Below are 16,800 nucleotides of genomic sequence, written 5' to 3' on the forward strand. Positions count from 1 at the left end.
AAAAAAAAAAAAAAAAAAAAAAAATTGAACGTCTGAATGTTGAGCAGCGGTCTTGATGAAAGCTTAGTGACTGCTGCTAAGCTTCCGGAAGTTCAATTCTTTTTCTAACTCTTAAATCCTAATAGTAATGAAACACGTGCGTGTTTACACAAACACACAAAAACAGCACAAATATTTTTTTTAGTAAGCTGTTGAGTTTTCTCAGTTGGTAAACACATGATTTTTTTTTTCTCGCTCGAAACGATTCCCACTTGTGGACAAAATTTTATGGAGCCAGTAAGAGAGAAAGAGTTTACTCCTTGCTCTATGTCCTGTTGGGGTGTCCTGAAATAAACTGACTGTTTTCAAAAAATATATAACAGGAAAATGGTTAATGATTAAAAACAAATTCTTGCAGAAAATTCATGTGATGGGCCATAAATTTTCCCCACGAGTTCCAAAAAAAGTTTAGTTCAATTTTTTTTTCAATTCACAGTAAGCCCGTAAATCAAAAAAGAAGAATTTAAATTTCTCTGAATTTTTCTCCGATTACGACATGTGATTGTAGTCGACGTTATACATTTTGAAAATATAGTTACGTTTGTTCATTAAAAACATTTTTAGAAAAGGTATGATATAATTTTCTGTATTTCCTTGATGAAAATTTTGAACAAAATTTGCAACTGTGGGTAGAAAAAATTTACAGCCCACCATATAAATTTTCTGCAGGAATTATTTTCTATCATTTTCCGTTTTCCTGTTATAAATACTTGAAAACAGTCAGTCTATTTCAGGACACCCTGTACGAAAGCTTGTCAAAATAAACGTTGCACTACTTCTCTATTTACTTTAGCTTGACATTTCACTATATCAAAGCAAATACATTTCTAAAAGCAAAATTGTATTTGCAAGCAGAATTATCAGATTATAGTAAATTATTTTGCAATAATTTCTTAAATAAATCGTTAGGTGGCGCAATTTTACGCAATTCTATTTATCGCTATTTAAAGTAGATCGGAAAATTGTTCATAATACTAAAATTTAACTAACAACAAAAAGCCTGCAGTTCAGCAGTTTATCAATTTACAATTTTTGAACATTTCTTTCAAAATTACTGTCTTCGATGATTAATTATGAGACATATTACCATGAGTTTCCAATTGAAAAAGCGAAACAAAGTACGTTTATTTTAATGAAGTTTATAAGTGTCAATAAAAGACTCAAAAAATGTAAATCCCATCGATGATAAGAACTAATTTCTGTTAGGCATGACTGTAAATTACGCCCGGAACTAAAACATGTTTCATTTTAACCTACAAGACCTTTATTTTCGCAACCGTTAGTCCTAGATACATACTTTCAATTGCAAAAATATTCAAAATCAGATGCGGAGTTAAGATATTGAAAGTTTGAAGCAAAAGTAAAACTCAGTCAAAAAACACAAACTTTAACTTTTTATACGGGCCCTAGGTCCCCTAACTTATATTTAGGGAAATAATCTCCATTGAAAACTATTACTGACATAAAAAAAACTTGACATTTGTACGGCCAAAACTGAAGGAGATATTCCATTTCAAAATTTTAAGGAACCATACAGAAGATGAGATTGGAACTTATTGCCTATTCAGAAGAATGACAGGTTGGGAAAATTAAAAAAAAAAAAAAAAAAAAAAAAAAACAAGGTATTCATATTTTATATTGCTATTCAAAAATTCATGCACATGTTATGCCTTGATACGCAAAACACGCTGTAAAACCACAAACAATTTGAAAAACCACACTCTGCACAAACAATTTGAAAAACCACACTCTGCACACATCTAATTTTAAACACTTATTAACTGCTATATTTCCCCTAAAAGATGTTGTGGACGGCGAGTGTAAAGTGGTGTAAGTCACAAAACGCTGCGTTTCATATCTCGGTGAATATTAGTCGAACTAATGTCAAACTTTTTGTGTTGGAATTGTTTTTCAATAGAGATTATTTCCTTAACATAAGTTAGAGGACCTGGGGCCCGTGTAAAAAGTTAAATCTTGTATTTTTATACTAATTTTTATTTTCACTTCAAATTTTCAATATCTTAATTCTGCATCTGATTTTGAACATTTTTGCAATTGGAAGTATGCATCTAAGACTAACGCTTTCGAAAATAGAGGTCTTGCATGTTTAAACGGAACACCCTGTATATCAAATTTTGTGGTTTGGTTATCAATGTATGGAAAGGGTATTTTTTAATTTCATTATGTCTAGTTAAGGTGAAAAGCGGCAGATTCTTTCTAAAATAAGTTTAAAGATTTTTGTTTACTTTTGAAATAATTTGTATTTTTTGAATACATTTCCTTAAGATTTTTACATCATTCGTACCTTTTGTTAAGAACATCTGATGCTAAGTCATGTGAATTATGCATAGTTTTAGGGATGTACTAGATTAAGTTTTCCTATTTTTATTTTAAATAAAAAAAAATTTGGAAAAAAAAAAAAAATATATATATATATATATATATATATATATATATATATTCATGAAAATATTTTTCTTTTTCAAACCATGTGAAAATGAAGGAAAATTTCGCAGAAAATAACAATTTAACTTGAATATTTCTGTAATAGATGGTATGTTTTTTTTTATATAAAGTTTTTGCGGAAAGGATAAAATTGTTCAGCTTGAAGTGAATGGTTACATTCTGTTTCTTATCACAATGTCGATCAAAATAAATAATATTCATGAAAATGAGAGTGCATATTTTGAACTTTCATGCAATCACTCGCCTGTGAAAGTAAACCGTATTCTTGCGGGCTGCTATAATGCAAAAACTAAACGTTCCGTTGCTGGAACGTTTGCGAGGGCATCTTGCTTTGAAAATCTTGAGAAGTGCAGGATTTTCGCCAATACGAAATACAAACCGAAATCGGTTAGCCAGCAGTTTAGCAACCGTAATTTTGAACCACGTTCTTACAAAATTTAGATACACGTTACCTATCAGGCAATCGCCTATTCAAAGCCACGAAACTGATGACGTCTCTTGTGTAGGACATCTTCACTGAAGATGAGGTGAATTTTCTCCTATCTCCTCAATGCAAGGTAAATTACTAAACAACCTTCAGCTCCACATGTATGTAAGGAGCACATTCCCCACGTGTACTCGATGAGTCATTATGTCTTTGAGCACTAAACTCCGGATTCTTCAGTCCTTAAGACGACTGAAATGAAGAGCTTTTCGCAAAAAATCGCTTGTACTTTCTACAAAAATAGTAACAATATAATCATAAGTAAAGCTTCTCCAAAATAAAAATTTCAATACATAACTCCATAACTATCGATTGATGCTGTTAGCGTTTTCTCCTAAATGACGTACGAGAGTTATTAATTTTGTCTTTTATTCCAGGTGTATCTTAGTACCAGACGAGGAACTTGGATTATGTTCAGACTGGGGAAGTATGGACTTCCTGCTGATACTCAATTTCTAACAAGATTTTTTGATTTCGTGAAAGATATTTGTGGGTGGAACATAGCCAATTCTTATATTGAACGGTACCTGGATAGCAAGTTCAACCATGAGATATATAATTTGAAACCAAAACATCGATACAATGCTCAGCATCTTGCTATCAATGATCATCTTCCGAATAAGATACTTGCCGGAACAGTCATTGTTAAAGGAGATGTTGATCATTTTACAGAGAAAGGTGTGATATTTAAAGGAGAAGAAAACGTAACCAAAATCGATTCAATTGTTTTGGCAACTGGATACAAAATCAAATATCCGTTTTTGAGCGATAAAATATTGGATACAACAAACAACAAAGCTGATTTATACAAATTTGTTTTTCCTCCTGGCCTTAAACATTCTTCTTTGGCAATTATTGGTTTAATACAACCATTTGGATCCTTATTTCCGATATTCGAGATACAATCTCGATGGTATGCCCAGCTTCTCAATGGCAAGGTTAAGTTTCCATCACCTGATTTAGTTTTGGCGGACGTCCAAAAAAAGAAGAAGGAATTAGCTGAACGTTATGTTGGTACTCCCAGGCATACAGTGCAAGTAGATTATATTGCTTACATGGATGAAATCGCTTCACAGTTTGGAGCCAGACCAAATCTGAAGAAGATGGCTCTAACAGATCCTCTGCTATTTTATCATTGCTTTATGGGCCCTTGCACTCCGTATCAGTACCGCTTAGAAGGTCCACATGCTTGGCCTGAAGCAAGACGTACAATTATAACTACGAATGAGAGAATTATGAAGCCGCTAAACACTCGTAATGGGAAACTTGTAAGTGATCACATGGGAAAATATTTGATGATTTGGATAATTTCGTTTTTCATTCTGTGTTTCGCTCTTTTTCTGGTTCATGCTTTCGCATGAACATTGTATCCTTGAACTATAATATTGTGTTTTATAGGCTTCCTGTAGTTTACAACTACTTATGAGCAGTTATAACCACCAAAACTTTACAGAAAGCTCATGCTTTCCGAATTTTTGATAGCTTTTATTTTTATCTGTCCAAACTTGTTTTGCTTTAAATGTCTTGTATACTGTTATTCATTGTAAATAAATGCACCAACATGTATCTGTCGCAATTTGCTTCTTTTTTCTCCTGTATGTTATTCATCGCATTAAATAAATAATACATATTTTCATTTTAAAAGGACTTTTTTTGGATTGAATAGTATGTTATTTTACTTTATTACTTTATATTTTTCAATAAAATGATTTATTTTGTCACACAGAGTATTCAAGAATAGTCATTAAAACAAAGATTTTCTGATATAGAGCGAAATAAAAGCTTAAGTAAAAAAAAGTGCTCCGAAAAGTGCTCTGAAAGCAAATCAAGTTGTCGTTAAAAACTAATACGTATGTTGTTGTTGGCGTGTCCATAATAAACTACTACGGAAGGATTATTGCCATTGCCTCGAAAGGTTGAACTTCTTCATTAACAGATAAGACAACTCAAGAAAGATTTACAGCACATAGAGAGGATATAACACCCAGGGCTTCGGCGGGAATCGAACCCGCAGCCTCCGACAAGTGAAGAAAAGCTTCTACAATAGAACCACGGAGACCCCAAATAATATGCATAAAGCATCAGAAAGTCTTTAAGTTTCGATAGTGAACAAAAATAAATAAGTAAATAAAATAAAATGTTCGAAACAGGGATTTCCGATGGTGGTGTTGCGGCATCCTGGGGTACCACGAGGAGAGGTGAGGGATGCCGCGAAATGTTCATGGAATTAACTCTTTGTTCTTAATGAAACAATGACGTGTCATCATTACTCATCAGATATTTTAGTCATAAAAAAATACAAAAGTGAGTGGGGCCATTTTTTCATATTCAGAACATTTAAAAAGCGTTATTTCAATAAGTAAACAATAGAGGTTCCTTCTATTCCTACTACGTACTTTCTGATTTTTCTTCCGAAAACCTTACATGTATGCAAAGTGATGCTTATCTCTCTCTTTGTACATACAGTGTGATTCAAAATTGTTTCTACAAATTAAGAGGGTTGATATTATCCATCCAGATGACCAATAGTTACATACAAACATTGGGTCGTATTCCACTCTGTGAGGCAGGAAAGAGGAATATTAGAATTCCAACATGAACTTACAACAGTGCAAAGAAAGCAAATGAACGAAACCAACCAAGAAATGCACAATCAGATTTATTACTCAGTGAAAACTCAAAGCAAGTGCTCAAAATACCGACTACCGTCGTTGCGCATGTGACACCGGTGAAGGAATGACCGGCACACCCTCTCCAGTACTAAATAAGATGAAAATGCTGCTTCTTCTCAATGGAAATTTGCATGCGGCAGTCGACAGTCTTTAAAGATATGCTACGTAGGTAGGTACAAAATGACACCAGAAGCGATTACTTGGATTACTTCATCTCGCTGGATCCGTTTCTATTCCCCTCTTTTCTGCCTTCAAGAATGGAATGCGACCATATGGGTTGAATAATTTTTGGTCGTTCGAGTGAAAACTAAAACTCTTCTTGATTCACAAAAACAATTCAGAATCACCCTGTATATATGTATGTATGTATGTATGTATATATATATATATATATATATATATATATATATATATATATATATATATATATATATATATATATATATATATATATATATAGAGAGAGAGAGAGAGAGAGAGAGAGAGAGAGAGAGAGAGAGAGTTAGATAACTGAGAAAGGTTGCTTCGACTTGGAAAAGTTTGAGTTCCTGGGTTTATGACCAAGAAAAAATAAAAGAAATTGTTTTTGTACTAGTTGAGTACTTTTTCTTGTTTCTCTTATGAGCCTCAGCATAGCTTTCATAGATTTTTTCCTGATTAAGGAATTTTTGAAATTATAAAAATATTGAAAGTGCAACGCACATTTGATTCATTTTAGTTGAACAAAAGTTCAAAATTTGTATAAGCGTGTCACTTGCTGTTTTAAATATAAAAATATAGAGGCAAAAAAAAAAAAAAAAAGAACGACAGGAAACAAAAGAAAGAGAAAGCAGAAATTGTTGTGTGCGAAAGAAGTAGGATTACTTACTGAGTTTTCACGTACCAGTTCGCATTTTGAGACGAACTATTTTGATTCACTTTGATTTAGCTCAGAAGTGAATTACAAACAAAAGCATCTCCGCGATTTTAGGAAAATATATTTTTGAATTGTTCCTAACAAGATAATAACTTAGCAGGATGCTATGGAGACTTAAATGTAACAAAAGTTTTCAATATCGTTTGTGAAAAAAAAAAAGAAATTAATAGATTTTCACAGTAACTTCATTGTCCTAGACATGGATATGCATATTAGTAAGTCCAGTATGAAAATGAGTCAAAATTGTAAATCTTTCAAGAAATAAAAATCTAAAAATAAAAGACTACTTATGAAAGAGAATAATTGCATTGTATAAAAGAAATAAGATTGTATAAGATGTTTTGTTAAATGAAAATTATCGTTCAGTTTTTTCGTACACGATTTTCTGTTTTAAATTACAGAATCCAGACCACGAGACAGAAACAAGTGAAATGGTTTTAGCTCGACAAGCCACAATAAGGGCAAAAGAAAAAACAGACATTGTCTGTTTCTCTCAATAGGTTAATAATCTTAAAAAACTCAATGTAATTACTGAGCGCATTGTATAGCTTTACAACAATAAGAAAAACCAACAACAAATGATAGATCTGATCTGTTCTACTAGAGGTTAAAAATGATTAAAGCTGTGTCAGAGCGATGTCAACAGTTCAAAAACCGTAGTGGACACATGCAAGTGCAAAATAATCCAAATGATAGAAAGTAGCCAGAGGCTGTAAATAAACCTACAAACCCAACATCGGATATTAATTGAGAAAATATGTTATGAGGGTATGAAATTCAGAAGGAAAGAAAAACGCTTTGGTTGGAAGTCCCGATTTGCTTCCTTTTACTTTCTCAGTAGAACCAAGAAAAAAAGAAAAGTGTCGTGCGGAAATGAACTCGATGAGCAAGTAAAAAAAAAAGCTTGAAATTGAGCTCTTACCTCAAATTACCTACAGTGTAAATCACGAGGGTATTCGTGTCACGTGTTCAACATTATTTACGTTTTCTTGCTTCTCGTTTTAAGAAGAGACTGAAATTTCATTATCCATCTTCGTTCGGAGATATATAATGCTTTTTTTTCTTCAGTCAACATTTTCGTTAACTCGTTATCCCCTCCTATATGCAGCAAGATGCTATTAACAAGGAATTCATCATTTTGTAAAATTTAGTTTTGCTTTTAAAATATTCATAGAAAATAATAAAACTTCGATATCGTGACCTCACAGCAACAGTAAGACATCTCAAAAGCTCAGCTATATTTTAACAATAACTGGAGTGCTTTTAGGTGTCTTAATGTTGCTCTGAGGTGACGATATATTTATTCTTCAGTATACATAAAATATTGTAACCTTTTCGCTGATAATAGATTGGGATAACTGGTAAATTGACCCTAAAAATCACACGCAGATGTTTCAGAGCAACAGCGACTCGTATCTTCAGTGCATGGAAATGGTGCTATATGACAAAACTGTTTACATATATGCAGTATGCAGTTATTGATACTATGCTGCTATCCGAAATAACAGGTACAAAAAGTGACACTTCATATTTGTACTTTTCTACTTTCAGTCATCTTCATCCCTTATTTTCCAATAATTTTATTTAAAAAGTTTTTTTTTTTTTGCTCTAAAAGGTACGAGAAAGCGAATTTAATTAAAATTAGAGGATTTGTAAAACATATCCTCTCTTTTAATTAAATTATAGGAGAAATTTACTGTTCCCTCTTTTAAAATCTATTCGAGACTTTATTTGAAAAAACAAGAAAATACGTTTTCTCTTTTAAAATAGAGAAATAATAAAGTTCACTTGCGAAATTAAGAAAAAAAAATTCCGTTCTTAAAAAAGAGGCGAAGATGAAGCTTGGTTTATGAAAAAGGGATACTCTACATTAGATAGGGTCTGTTGGGGTAAATGGACATCAAATACAGGTTTTTCACTTTAGGTAAATAATAGACAGAAATTTCTTTTAAAACTTCAAATTTGTTTGTAGTTATTTTACATTACATTAATAAAGAACACGCTACAATGAATGTTCGGAAAAAAAAATTGATTTAAATAACTTAATGGCATTTTCTTTTTCATGTGTGTTAATGACTTGGGTTGGGGTAAAGTGGTCATAGTAAAAAAAAATTGATCTGAAACCATCATAAGTACCCGTCATTTTATAAATACTCAACTCTTTATTTAAATAGATTTTGATGGTCAACTATAGTCAAAAGTTGGTTTACCAAGCATTTTAATCATATTTCACTCCTGGATTTCGGCAATATCATCACGAAAGGTGTGATAATTTACAGTGTTTTATTTCTTTGGAAATATTTTAAAGATAGCGTCTGAATAATTTCTCAACTACCTAAATTAAACAATAAGAAAATATTACACTCAAATAGAATTCTGAAAAAAAAAAAAAATACTTAATTTAAAAAAAGGGAAAAAATTATCAAGTTTTATCTATTTATTTAATGTATGCGAAATACTTCTAGTTCTAAGTTTCTACATTTTACTGATAATCAACACATGATTTTATTTTTATTTATTTATTTATTTATTTATTTTTTGGAGAGGGGAAAGGGAGTGGCATAAATTATTCTACTAAAATAAATTGAAAGCTGTAGTTTCAGAAATTTTTTAATGATTTTTTAAAAAATATTATAGATTACAATCTTGCTTTAATTCGATCTATATTTAATTTTTATTTAATATAAATAATTATATAATATACTAGTTTAAATTTTATAATATGCTATATAAAATTTAAATTCGGTTGTATTTAATTCAATTTATCTTAAAAACAGTAAATGGTTAGTAAACCGAATATGTAACTGATATATGCCTTATAAGTAAAGATTAAATGGTTTTAGATGAAAGATATATTTTTAAGCCTAACCTATGACCACTTTACCCTATCTTGTACTTAAGTTGTCCTAAAAAAATAGATAAAAGGAGTCCAGCTTAGCTGTTCATGCAGACGTGTTCTAAAGACATCCGGGAAGCTGCCTGCACAACCAATCTGCTAAAAATTTTAATAAACAAAATTTTACAAAGAAGTTAAAAGAGAGGGTTCAGATTTTAAAATGTTTCATGTGCACACAAAGCGAATTTTTTCACAAATAAATAAATAAATAAATAAATAAATAATCAATCGTGATTGCTCAAAAATTAATTTGAATTTTGACCTCTTGTATTCAAATTATGTTTTTCGCAATCACGAGGGTGTGTGTGTGTGCGTGTGTTTGTGCGTGAGGGGTATGTGTGTTTGTGTGTAGGGAGTATATGTATGTGTGTAGGGGGTATGTGTATGTGTGTATAGGCATGTGTGTTTGTGTCTGTGTGCTGGCATGAGTGCGTGGGTAGTTGTGTGTATGAATGTGTGTGTGGGGGGGGTATGTGTATGTGTGTAGGCATATGTGTTTGTGTCTGTGTGCAGGCATGAATGTGTGTATGTTTTTTGTGTGTGTATGTGTAGGTGTCTGTATGTATGCGTGTGTGCATGTGTTTGTGTATGTGTGTATAGGTGTATGTGTGTATATGTATGTATGTGTGTATGTGTATGTATGTGTGTAGTTGTGTATGTATGCGCGTGTGTGTTGTGTGTAGGACATGGATGCAACCTGGAGACGACTTTCGCTATAGGAGCAGCATCGTGAGGAGCCGGTCAACGGTGATGGTGCGGAGGGTGGCAGTGGGAAAATAAAATGATAGGACGCCAAAAACAGTCAAATGAAAACAATAAACAATCGTGATTGCTCAAAAACTGCCAGTTTCAAAATTTTGAATTCAGAACATACAAGTAGTTCCTAATTGCTAAAATCTAAAATTAAAAAAAACACCTTCATTCTTTCATTTATTTTGAATATATAGCTCTTTACGTCATTTATGACCACAACTCCCCCCCCCCCCCGGACTCCGACATTATTTGAGCGCTGCTGTAGCAAATGACTGATAGCTTACTCCATCACCTGATTTTACATAATATTCTGGGCGTAGAATATTTGGGAAGAAAGTTATGAACATGAAGAACACCGTTTCGCTTAAATAAGATAAAACTAGGAAACCTTTCTTTTAGTTCAATGATCGGACATGATTGCGTCAGCGAACCTAGTCAACTATAACATCTCAATGTAAAATGTGCAGGAATTCTATTAAACGATATATATGATACATACAAAGAATAAATGTCATTAAAGTGCACATTGCAATTTCTACCATCCATGTAAAAAATCAAAGAAATGTTCCCGTGCATTGAAACTTTGCCCTTTAAATAATAATAATAATCATAATTATCATTACTATTATTATTATAAATAAATAATGTAATACACCAGATTGTGAGTGCAAAACAGTTGAAACGCACTACCGATTTCGATAACTAACTTTCACAAAAGTATTTTATTTTATGAACATTTTAATCCTTGCGGTTCAAGTTAATTTTATAGGAAGCATCACGCTCCCCTCTTCCTCCTTTTTTTCTCAACCTATTGGATTAAAATATGCTTGAGGAAGTTGAACCTTCTTCTTCAGGAAAAGGTCAGTATATTTAACATTGTACCCCTAAAGGTCGGAAGTTTTCTAGAAAGTTCCATAAATGGGTCACTATATAGGAATTTTGTAACCTCGATGGAAAATGGATACCGTAGGTTTCGCAATGTAATAGGGGTCTTTTTTTAGAAGAAATTATTAAATCTGTGATCTCTCTCTGATGTTTTGGTAAGCAAACATATGTACATCAAAATAAAAATATTAATCTAAATTCAAATTACGTTCTTTTTTTTTCAATTATGATTCAATTTTTAATACATGTTGATTTTTTATGGTATCAAAATTCGTAGAGGACGGTTTCTCTACTGACATGTCAGTATAAATTTCCATACTTCCGATGCCTCGAAGTTTTTGGAATGAATAAAAATTATGATTTCGCTGAAAATTTTAAAATTGGATCTCTTAGACACACAAAAAAATTCGAAGTAATAAATCACACATGGTGATCATTAAATTTAAATTCTATGAGCTTTTAACTACTAACCAAAATAATACAGTTCAAAATGTCGAATAATGGCGTAAAATATAACATGTAATAAAGATGTAAAATATGCATCGAAAAATTAAAACAGTAATTTTTACGATTAAAAAAAAAAGAAAAAATCACGCGTGAACACGTAAATATTAACACTTCAAAAGAGATAACTGCAGTCCATTGCAATAATATAAATGTTATAGTAATAAGTTTAGCACTTAAGTGAGCCCACTTACTCGTGATCTAATATTTTGAACCATTAGTTAGCTTAAGTCTTCAATCGTATATTATTTAACATGCTTCCTTTTCTTCCGTAAAAGTATCTATTTCAATACAAAATATGATCGTAACAGAAAGAAAATAAATGCATAAAATAGGAAAAAGAAATACGTTTTTAAGCAATCAAAAAGTTTACTTATTGATTTCACTCCGACTTTGAACAGTTTAAGGGCTAAACAGTTTTTTTTTTGAACGTCTCGGCTAGTCACATGACCCTATTACTAAAATATCTGCTCAAAAAATAATCACACAAACTTGATTTTTATGTAAAAACTTGTCTGAAATTCAACACTAATGTTTGACATTAAAAAGTTAACATGCTTTCAAGAACTTCAATGATTTTGAAAAATTAACTAATTGATTTTGTTCAATAAATTACTTTACATCTGCGAAGCCATTGAAGTAGTGCGATTCCCCGATAAGGCATCCAGTCTTTCGCGTGCCAATGACGGCGTGGATGTAAATGGCTCAGATAATTTTGATCCCCAGTCTCCACTAGATGGTACTAGAGCGAAACTGCACTAAGGATTTAATTTTGTCGTGGGCATTCAAATGCCAAACGAATACCCATGGGTTTCTTACATGCAGCCTAATCACACGACACGCGCCCTGACGATTTTTTGCATCTCGAAAATCCACCGACTGAGCGCCGTTATATATTAAAAACAAGGGGGAGCAAAGAAAAGCAGTTAATAAGATTTTGCATCACTGCAAAAGCTCTAAAAGCGGAAAAAATCTAAATAAATAAAGTATAAGGAAAACATTAAAATAAGTTAAGCGAAACCCATTTTACCAAAACCTGTGGACAACAGCTATAATTTAAAAGGATAATTAATTTTGATTTCGGTTATCTAAACTTGTGAAACAAAGTAAACTGTTTCATTTTTGAATGATAAATAAATCAAAAGTATAAAAAAATTAAAATTTTATTAAGGATAACAAAAATAAATCATTTGAATTTGAATAAAGACTTAGTAATAATTTATTTGGTCGATTGGATTCTTTCTTGACCGAACTGTCTCATTTTAGCAGGTTCGTTTCTTTTTTGTTCTTTTTTTAAGACTCTCGGGTAAGGCTACATGTTTTCAGAGCCTTTCCTGCTGCAAGACAGAAAGAGTCTTTTGTGAAGAGGGATCTGGTCTTCCCTCTTGCTTCGGGTACTTTCCATGGTTCTAGTTTGTATATGATATTTCCCCCTTTATTCCCCCGCTATAACACGTACATTTTCCTTGATTTCCCTAAAAATGTAAACAGTGTCAAGGTCATACTTGAACTTATCAGAGCCACACAATAGCACATTTTGTGAATCAGTTTCTTTCAACATAAGCATTAGAAATAGATGGCACAAGGACTCACACCAGTAGCAATTTCAAACATAATGGGGTAACATAATGGGTATAAACTTTACTTGGCGGTGGTGCTCCGGACTTTTATATTTCCGAATATTGGAATTTTCCGACGTTCAGATGTCCGAATTTGGGACATTTTACTGTATAAACAATACTGAAATTATTTTCGTTTGATTACGTTATTAAAAATCCTATACCATGTTGGCATTCCGCCGCCCTGTATAGTGGTCAGAGGAGTCTGACTGCGATGGTGAGGTCCCGGGTTCGAATCGCGGATAGGGCATGGATGTACTGTCTCTTTCCCGTCCTTGTCTTTTCCTTGTGTGAATGTGTTGTTATGCTGTGAATGGTTGCCTACCCTATAAACGGGTCCTTATGGTATGTGAGTACTGTAGACGTTGGACTTCACACCAGATTGTGGTACAGTTGGAAAAGTACAGCAGCGCACCCCAAATTGCAGCCTAGCTGGCACGAGTCAACAACATTACATGTGTCAAATGATAATAATGTTTTCAGATTAGAAGATAGTTGATATAAACTTTACCAATATTTGAATTTTGCTTAATTATGCAAACTAATTAAGTTATGTGATAAGTAAAAAATTTTGACATTAAATTAATTTTTTATAAACGAAACTTGCATTGTTATTTTCTTATTTTACTTTATTATTGTACAAAACCGCAAAAATATTTATTACCTCTGACATCTTGCAAAAATTAAAAAATAAATAATTTTAAAAATTGCTGATAATATAAATACATTACAAATATATTCATTATAAAGATTGGTAGCATATCGATGACGGGATAGTAAACGAAAGGACTTATCAACAGAATAAAATGACAAAACAAATCTCTCCAAATGTGGGTTACCCAATTTATTATGTACTGTCATGTACTCCGTATTGCGCTCAATGCGAACCTAATTTTTATTCTTAATCATATAGGCAGGGGAATGTTGGACAATTCAAGATTAACAAATTGGAAACTTGTTTTCAAGATTACAATACATAAAGAAAGAACAATAAAACTTGCATTGAAACATTGCTTTTTATTCCTGGTACTAACGTTGCACTTTCAAAACAAAAAGTAGAAAATTTTCACTTTTTTTTTCCCCCATGAGGCCAAACAAAACATAAAATATCTTCTAAGGAAACATTTTACATCAAGGATACTTTTAATAAAATCAATGAGAAAGTAAGATAATGAATGAAAAAATTAATACGCATTGAAACAATAAGTAAAAAAAAATTAATTAATTAATCAATGTGTCAGAAAAAATAAATGGACGAACAAAATAGTGAATGAACAACAAATTAAGTAAATTAATTAATAAAAAAGTAAATTACTTAATGAAAGGGAGTGAGTGAATTCATGAATTCATTAACAAGTAAGTGATTTAATGAATGGATAAGTAGATGAAATAAACTATTTTACTTTGCCTCATCCACTTTGCTCCGCTTGCACTTCACTAATTTGTACAAAACAAATAAAATAAAAATAAGCTTGAAATTAAATACATGAGTAATGCACTGAAATTTAGTAGGTCTCAATAAATACTTAAAATGTTAATTATCACTTAAAAATAACAAAAATGATTTTCGACTTGCAACAGAATATTACAATACGAGTATCAATTTTTTGAAAACAGCTTGTATCATCGTAATGCTTTGATCTTCAGTGATCTCTTTCGTCACTGGATAGCATACATGTGTTACTATAAAGTTGAAAATATGACCAGATAGGTGGTCCTAAAAACAATAAATATTTCACCATTTCACTTTGTCACGCTATTTCCCTTTGCCCCACATTCCCATTAATTATGTTTAAAATCGAATAATTATTGAAAGAGAACGTACCAGTGGATGCCAGAAAATGTTTCTGGGAGGGATTTTCAAAATCAAAATGATTGCTTTCTTTTCTTTCATTTCTAAACCCTTCTTCCAAAACCCTCCCATTAGGTGGCTGATGGACCAAAAAAAAAAAAAAAAGAAATAAAAAAAGTGGGGGGTCAAAAGAGTGGAAAAGGGCTGGGGGCGGGACCTTTAAAGTTTTTCCCCCGTAAAATTGGGCCAAAATTTTGAATTTTTAAATTGGTGATTAAATGACTTCTAGAAAATGCGGAATATGGAGTCAAAATTTAGAACGGATGGCCACCGTTGACTACCCCCTTTCATTCCAAAGTTCCATCCTTATGAAATAATACGAGCGAAGCCCATTTATTAGGCTTTTTAGGTTTTATTATCGTGAAATAAATCAGTTCTTCAACTAAAAAATAATCTTTCAATCAATCTTTAATTTTTTCATCTGAAAAATGATATGGCAAGGCCTCTTCACTTTTGAAAAAAAGCATTGCTAATACTGGCACATATGTAAAGTTAACACATAACATGTAAATATAATAACTAATAAAGTTACAATTTCCCACGTATGAGAACAGCGCAACATCGTTACTGTAGCCAGTCCCGTACCTAGATTGTGTGAAACCCGGGGCGGTAATCTGTGGTGTCATCCTTCTATACAAACGCTAAAAAGAAAAAAAAAAGGTTTTAATTTTCTATGTAAACAGGAAAAAAAAAGAAATTCATACAATTTTCAGAAACAAATATATTTTTGTTGTCACGAAATTGTAAGTGGGCTAATGTACAAAAGACAAATAAAAACTATGATTGTTTTTTTATACAACTTTCCCTAGACGCATGTGTGCAGACCGTCGATAGGTCAAAAAAGTAAGGTGGTATATGAAATTGATGGCCCCTCATTTTTTTCAAACGAATCTCAAACACAGGTGTATCGAAAATATGAACCTAATCCTGAGTATAGTATTCAATGTGGGACTGAAAATAAGGGGGGGGGGGGATTTTCCTATTTGAAATTTTCAAATTTGTAACCTTAAAAATACATTACTATTAGCTTCCTATTTTTCAAAAACTTTCAATTTCACGTGGGTGACCGCCAGGTCGGACTGACCCCCCCCCCCCCCATATGACGCCACTGCTGTAGTACAATAAATAAATTTTGAAGATGAAGTAAGCACCTGCAGGTGCCAAAACTGAGGGGAAGGGGGTCGGGGGAGAGCTCATGGACGCAGACTGCGCCATTGAAATTTTTAGGGGAGGGGGGTTGAGGTATTTTTCTCTTTTAATGGAGTGGAGAGTCTCTACAGCTCTTGAGGAGGCGTGATATTTGGGGGATGAAGAAGGGGTGCGCACTTGCTCTTGGGGATGATGGCCATACCTAACTTATAACCTCCGGAATTGCTGCTCATGTACCACTGTTTCTGTTCATAAAAATGGATCAGCTCGGAGACAGCTATAGTTTCAATTCAACATTCTCCCCACACAGCACACTCGTCTATAAAACGACTATTTCTTGTCGAAACTCATCTAAAACTCATCTATACTCATCTACATCTAAAAGATATCGATTCTACGACTAATAAACGTTATTTCTAGATGTTCTATTAAACGTCTATAATTGGACATCTATATTAGTTATCCTTTACAGACATAAATTAGATCGTCCACAAGGGTCGTCTACTGAACGTCGAATAGAAGTGTCCAGTAGAATCAACACAAACATTGGGATTGCGGTGGTACT

The 16,800-nt window shown here is 32.5% G+C and overlaps 1 protein-coding gene across 2 annotated transcripts in view; it reads left to right on the forward strand.

The window, feature by feature from the left end:
- LOC129218475 (flavin-containing monooxygenase 5-like) overlaps positions 1 to 4,594 on the forward strand; it is a 65,592-nt gene extending 60,998 nt beyond the window's left edge. For both annotated transcript variants that reach the window (XM_054852756.1, XM_054852757.1), the window contains exon 4: positions 3,367 to 4,594. In XM_054852756.1, the coding sequence (XP_054708731.1) occupies positions 3,367 to 4,350 (984 nt within the window). In that variant the 3' untranslated portion in view covers positions 4,351 to 4,594. The remainder of the gene's footprint in view (positions 1 to 3,366) is intronic.
- Positions 4,595 to 16,800: the final 12,206 nt, after the last annotated feature.

The sequence above is a fragment of the Uloborus diversus genome, chromosome 3 (assembly GCF_026930045.1).
Source record: "Uloborus diversus isolate 005 chromosome 3, Udiv.v.3.1, whole genome shotgun sequence".
Taxonomy (NCBI): domain Eukaryota; kingdom Metazoa; phylum Arthropoda; class Arachnida; order Araneae; family Uloboridae; genus Uloborus; species Uloborus diversus.